Genomic DNA, 7092 nt, shown 5'->3' on the forward strand with positions numbered 1-7092 from the left:
AGCAGGAATTAGAAACTGCCAGGGAAGGAAAGGGAGAAAGAGAGAGCGAGGATAGCTAACAGTGCAGATAGAAACGGCAGGAAGTGCAGCAGAGAATTACAGTGTATTATGGCAGAGGAGTGTGAAGCAGCAGAGTGGAGAGGGGAGATAATGGACTATGAGGCTTCTCCTCCCTGTACTTTACACCCAGCTACTGTACGCTGTGTGAGCACCAGGCCTGGAATAATCGGTGGTGTAGATATTCACACTCACTCAGCTTGTAAGTGTTGCAACACCAGGGTCAGAAACGTGTTACATTAGTAAACAGTCAGGAACGCACAATATGATTTTCCTTTCCAACCGTGCAGATTACCATGAATCATCCAGTCCTAGGGATCAATGATCATTTCATATTGTCAATTTAATTATGACCTTCGTATGACCTTTTGTTTAGGCAGATAAGAAAAGCTGAGACGGCGGTCTGATCAAACTGCTCGGACTTTTTTAACAGTCATTTTGATAGCAAGTACAAATGTGCTAGTTGCGCTAGTTCCAGTTAGCTTTTTTAAAATTATTTTAGCTCCTGTGCTAATGGATAATTAACCAGATGTACTACTGGTAAATGTGCGAGTGCTAAAAAAGTCAGTTTGTCTCCAAAAAAAAAAAAAAACTGTTTACATATTTTAATTATTTCATAATCTCCATCTTTAATTATTAACTGCCCCATTTCCATTCATTTGCTGAGATATAAATACACTGAAAGAATTTATAAATGTAAGCGCCTTCTTTCTAATGCTGGAATCTGTGTTGACCCACTTCCATGATACAGATGTCTGTGGAAGCTCCGAGGGCAGCGTGTTCTGTGTTTTCAGCCCCCGAAACCCGAGAATTGATGTGTCTCTGTTGAACCGGCCGACCTTCTTATCTCATCAATACAACCTCATTACAGAGAGATTCATAAAGGCCTCCGGGGCGGCGCTCTCTCTGCCATCAAATGTAGCACGAGAATAGATGAATTCTTTATGCTGTATACAGTCACAGCTCACACGCCACAGTCACACTCGCGTTTATGTGCTTTAAGTAATCAAAGTTGCACTCGCCTCTTTCTCAGTGTGCGACTAAAAAACAGCGGCCTTGTTTTAAACCGACTAAAATAGGTGTCTCTTCTGGACCAAGAAACCGTCAAAACACTGACAAAATTAATCACAGCTACACTGAAGCTCTCGGGGAACGGGAGGTACATTTTTAAACACAGCGTTATTGTTGCTGTTTCTTTAAGGGAGAACGTACAGGAAGGAGGAAATAAACCATTTTGATGGTTCATAAGTCTGTGGTGCCGCGACACTTCCCTCTGCCTGGATTTTTTTTTTTCTCTTTTTCTGTGTTTTTTTTTGTTTGTTTGTTTGTTTATCAGTGTTAGCAAGTGAAAATTGGGGGGAAAAAACGAATCTCACAAAGTCTACTACAGGGGTGTCAAACATATGGCCCGTGGGCCAAAACCAGCCCACTTGGGGTTTCGATCTGGTCCACGTGATGAACACTTCATGTTCAGGAAATGTTGCAAAAATATTTTTCACTAAATATGAAAGTTTATCTAATGTACATTATTGTTATTATTATTATTATTTCTTAATATTGATGTAATCCCAATACCCTTTTCAACCTTTCAACTTTCTCCACTTCTAATTCTTTGCCTTATTTGCATGTGGAGGATTTTGCACTAGCTCATTAAACTGAGGTTCAGGTTGGTGATTTAAAATCTTTAGATTCCTCAGCTTGCCCTCGTTATGTCTCCATTCTAAATGAGGAAAGGCACTAATTCCCTTTTGTTCATGCATCTGTTGAATTAAACAAAGGAAGAGCAGAGGAGTGTGAGAGTGGAGAGGAAAACCGTCTGAGATGATATCCACTGGGGTTGTGGAAGGAAGGAGGAAGCAGATTATGGAGGCGTTGAAAGTGTTTAATTAAAAAGTTGCTCCGGCGGGTTGGCCACACTCCGGCTTGCGGCAGATTTACGGGTCTGAATAGTGGCCACAGTCCTGCTTTAATTCCTGCTAAAACAGGGCTAATCCCCCGTTGGTCCACCTGCGCCCAGTGCGAATCAGCAATGAAGGAGGCCAATCAGGAAGAACGACTTTAACAGAATGGGAATGACCCTGGAGACCATGGCAGCAGAGGTCTTTGTCTTCCAACCATTCTGCTCCACGTGTGCTTTTTTAATTTAATTCAATATATATACTGTATATATCAATGTTTTTGAGATTCTTTCACCCTGAATAGAGCTGCAAGTCCTGTTCCTGGGTATGAAAAGACGTGCCTGAAAATATTTTATAGTTGATGATATGTTTTACTCCAATACACATGTTTGAAGCACCTTTAATAATGGGGTTGTCTGCAGCTAAATTTGTGTGTTTGGGTTTGAAAATGTCAATCAATTTTTGTACATTTAAGATAAAGTGTTGAAAACAAAATTACAAAATAACGTGTGTTAAATAAAAAGGTTTAGAGTAGTGGTTGTACCTTGTAAAAATGGTAATTGTTTGGAATTGTTTTCCCGCAGTTAACATAAAAACTGTTCTTAAAAGCCAAATAAAACAGAACACTTAAAACTAGAGATACAACTTTTCCTTATCTGACACTGATACTGCAACTTGAAGTATCTGCCGATACTGATGTCAATCCGATACCTTCTTTTCTCCTCCTGCAGGCTGCTGTTGCTGAGGCGATTGCTTGTTGCTTAAAATTAAGCTGAGCAGCTGGGCCTAGGTATCCAATCAGATGGATGATAGTTGTTTTGTTTATTTTTATGTACGATCCTGAAATTTCAACCAATATCAGATCGATACCGATCCAGTATATCGGATCGAGCCATCCCTATTAAAAGACAAATATAACTTAAATACCCAATGATTTGACAAACCTCTGGAGCCTTGACATGATGTTAATGTCAGTGGATGTTTAAGGACGTGCTGAAAGTTTACAAAGAATAACTGATGATTGAGTTTTTCCAGTCATTTTACCTCAAATCATGAATTTAGATTAGTCTAGATGACTAATGGAACATTCCTTGTTCATGATAAAACGAAGCAAGCTTCCACATCCAACCCATTTAGGACTTGTTTATTTAATTCCAGCCAACAGGTAATTCATACAACCAACATTTAAACTTCAAGTGCTTCACAAAACCGTCCCAAATGCCAGGAGTTTTCCAGCAGTCAGTGAGAAAGAAAACACCCTTCTGGGTATAGAAGTAAAACCAGTGCAGCAAGTCCACTTGAAAACTTCAAAATGGTGATGGACATCCTGATGGGTTTGCGAAATAATTTCAAACACCATGTTTACCAGTCTTCTTGTGGAACAATTCTCCCATGTCCATCAGTTCAAGGCCGTTGACTGGGAAGGAATGACACAAAAATTGTGAAAAACCAGAGGAAAATCAGCGACTGGAGTAACAAAAGGAGCGATTTGATGGAAAACAACAGAAGACACTGAACCACCTACGCATCACCACTGTGAGAGAAAAGGAGGCCGTGTTTGTTCCTCTGTCAATCCTCCACCGAGGTTATCTGTCCTCTGCACCGGACGATCAATGCTTCTGATGTGAAAAGTGTTTCTGATCGTCCGTGTCTTATATCGACAGCGGCCTCCCTCTGTCTGCTGTGGGGTGCTGCACTTCAAAAAGAAAAAACAAATCTAAGATATCGGGGTGATGCGGAGACAAACAAGGGAGCAATTTATAGATCGGGTTTTCACACACACCCACTGCACACTCACACGTAGGGATTGGACAGTAGGGCCTCAGGGCTGTGTGCAGCTGCTGCTGAGGTAATTTGCCAATGTATAAACCCAATATTGAACTCTATTGTTTTACTCTAGAAAGCATAACATGGCGATATGAGCCACATGTATCTCAGTAACTGTCTGAATTAAGGGACTGCAGATGTTAATTGTGATCGACTGTTCCATTTCCTTTACTCTGTCTATGTTTGACTCTTTTTTTCCCACCTCATTTTAAATCTTTCATTATTCATGAACTAACCCTGTCAGCATATTGATCATAATAGGCCTTAAAGTTGACCAAACAGTCTCAGGAACCCGACTGCCCTACGTGCCCCCTTTAACAGAGAACATTCCGGCGGACATGTTTGAGAGCGGTCTGAACATATTTGAAATTTAGCTTTGCTTTTGCCTTACCAACTTGTTGGTTTAAAATCAAAAGGCTTATCCTGTGAACGTAGAAACATCACACACTTCAGAATCTTCCTCGGCAGGGCCTCGATCAATATTTTAATATAGAAATACACACACTTAAATCTATAATGTATGCAACTCTAACTGATTTTTTTTTTTTTATTCCTTTCAGGGAGATTCGTGAATTTGCCAACGGCTCCGTGTGCTTGGAATGTGATAGCCAATGTGAGAAGATGGATGGGAACGCCATGACATGTCACGGACAGGTAAAGCTCACCGGCAGATATCTCACACTTCAACTTCTTTTTCAACAACACAATCAAACCAGAGGGTTTTTTTTTTTAAGATTAAAAGCACTTCTCATTTGTCCGTGTGAGATAAACTCATATCTCCTTCATGCTAGAGTGGATTCTCAATGATTTTCTGGGAGTCCTACCATTTTGCACAAGGGATTTTTAAGAAGATATAAGAGCAGTGTTTGCAAAGGTGAATAGTAGGTTAATAGGAGGAATAAACTGCAGTGGATGTTTCAGTGAAGGTGTGCCACACACATAGAAACACGCAGAAACCCCAGCAAGGATTAGTTTCTGACATTCCAATAAAGTTCCTACATTTCAGCAGATTGGATTTCTTTTTTTTTTACTTTCAAGAAACTGCAACGGCATCATCTAATACAGCTGGCATATAATAATTGAATGAAGGCATAAAATATATGGCAGTACCTTGAAGAAAGCCCTGAAAATATAAATTCACTATTGACAAAATGTAAAATAAATAACTTCAGTGCTTATGAACAGTGTTTAATTATGAATAATATCTCGTCATACACCAAAAACCTGCATTTTTGTCCTTGTAGTGTGCATTAGTGTTTGTCAGAAGGACAAGTGGACAAAAGTTTCAAAACTTCTTCCTCCAAAAGGCCTTTGAAGAAACACGCAGCTAATGCTCTTTAATGACACTAAACCTTTAGCTTGACTCTGCAGGAAGTTGCGTCCGAAATAATGCCTACACATTATCTTGTGGGATTATGCTTGTAACCTTTTATGTTGACTTTCCCTTGAGGCAGAAGTAGGAGAGAGGGAGTGGAGGGGTGTAGAGCGAGAGAGAGAGAGAGAGAGAGGGAGGGAGAGAGGCCTCAAGTATGTGGAGTGACTTCTGGCTTTGAGATGCTGGTCACAGTTAAGTAGAAAATAACACCAGAGTCAATCATCCGCGGTCGCCCACATGCCTTGCAGTGACACACTCCAATGCACTCAGACATCTGTATGCATCTCCACTTGCATGCACTCACACATGCATAGGCACAGAGATGCAAAGTGAGAATAATCTGTATTGATGCCGTGTGTCTGGATGTGCCAGAGCGTGTGAGGAGCTGTCCATCAGATGTGCCACACATGTCATTAGCGATGGCTGGCGGTGCTGAAGAGCCTGCACGGCCTGGAATATGACACGCTAATACTCTGCTCGACAGCACCAAACACACAGACGGAGCCCGATCCTCGTAGGGATCACTCAGCACCTTCATGGTTTCACACCAAAATGCGCATCATAACGTTTAGTCGGTTTCATTCTCCTAACTGTCATTGGTTCATGCGTGCTCACTCCCAGACATACTCTTTGACTTATTCATGACTGTGCTGCAGTCTGAACCCGTGCTCAGTTACCACTTGTCATCTGCTACATCACATTCAATGTGCAGCACATTGACACGACCTGATTCCATATGCATTTCGCCAATTTTGTCAGATGTGCGTTGGAATACACTCTGAGCTGTTTTGCTTGAATCTTGTGATTAAACATTGAATGGAATGCATGTGCTGTGGTGGAAAGTGAGCAAATTGACATGATTCATAAGGGTCTGGATTTGAGTCTGTTTAATAAACCTCTTCCATCTCAGCTTTTTTCCCCCTGCATTTCCTATTCCTTTTTTCCACCCATAACCCTATTTTGTCCTGCTTCTCCCCTTCTCCTCCATTTTTTCTTACATTACTTCCCCTTGTTTTTCTTCCCCCTAATGTTTTTAATGCTTCCTGCCATCTCTTTTTTTCCTTATTCTCTCATCTTACCTTCTGAACTTCTCTCCTCTTCTACTGTTCACTCAGGGCCCGGACCAGTGTGCAAAATGCCTGCACTTCAAAGACGGACCCAACTGTGTGGAGAAGTGCCCTGATGGGTTGCAGGGAGCCAACAGTTTCATCTTCAAATACGCCAAAGCCAACAATGAATGTCATCCCTGCCATGCCAACTGCACCCAGGGGTAAGAGCAGGATGATTCATAAAGCTAACGTGTGCCTGTGTACAAAATACATTTCTCCTAGGTGTTCTTGAGGGTCCTATATCTCTTTTATGCTGTTCAAAGTGTCGTGAAGACATGGTGGACGGCACCTGGGCGGCCCAGCGGACATGCCGCTCAGCTTAAAGACAATCAGTAACCCAGTCATGGATTCTTTCTTCTTTCTTTGTTCACATGATATTTCCAACTTCCAACTTGTTTTTTTAGTAACTTAACTTTTCTTGGATCTTGGATAAACATAGTTTCTAATAGGTAAACTTTTACAATTCAACATTAGGAAATATGTCAAAGAAATAGCGATGATTTGACACATGAGCTTCTGAAAATCATATTTAATATATATGTTCTTACAACAATAGTTGAAATCATCTAGCCTATAGCCCTCTAACAAAGGTAAGGCATTTGCTTGTTAACCTAGTGCTGCTGCTCTGTACACCTAGGCCTACGTATGTCTTTCACACTGAAATTGAAGTAACATCAATGATGCCACTGTTCAATGTAGGTCAGAAAATAAAGTAAAAAAATAATGGTCAAGGGGCTCATGGGGAGCTAGTGTTTGGTCTGAGCAAACAATGTTCTGAAACCTAGCAACAGGAAGAGAGGCACGATGGCAAAGGACTCGGTGTTCT

General features: G+C 41.1%; 1 protein-coding gene across 4 annotated transcripts in view; it reads left to right on the forward strand.

Moving 5' to 3' along the window:
- LOC103389576 (receptor tyrosine-protein kinase erbB-4) overlaps nucleotides 1-7092 on the forward strand; it is a 226784-nt gene that overhangs the window by 173174 nt on the left and 46518 nt on the right. For all 4 annotated transcript variants that reach the window (XM_017038635.2, XM_017038634.2, XM_017038636.2 and 1 more), the window contains exons 14-15: nucleotides 4343-4436; nucleotides 6273-6427. In XM_017038635.2, coding sequence (XP_016894124.1) covers nucleotides 4343-4436; nucleotides 6273-6427 — 249 coding nt within the window. The remainder of the gene's footprint in view (nucleotides 1-4342; nucleotides 4437-6272; nucleotides 6428-7092) is intronic.

The sequence above is a fragment of the Cynoglossus semilaevis genome, chromosome 14 (assembly GCF_000523025.1).
Source record: "Cynoglossus semilaevis isolate Cse_v1.0 chromosome 14, Cse_v1.0, whole genome shotgun sequence".
Lineage (NCBI taxonomy): Eukaryota > Metazoa > Chordata > Actinopteri > Pleuronectiformes > Cynoglossidae > Cynoglossus > Cynoglossus semilaevis.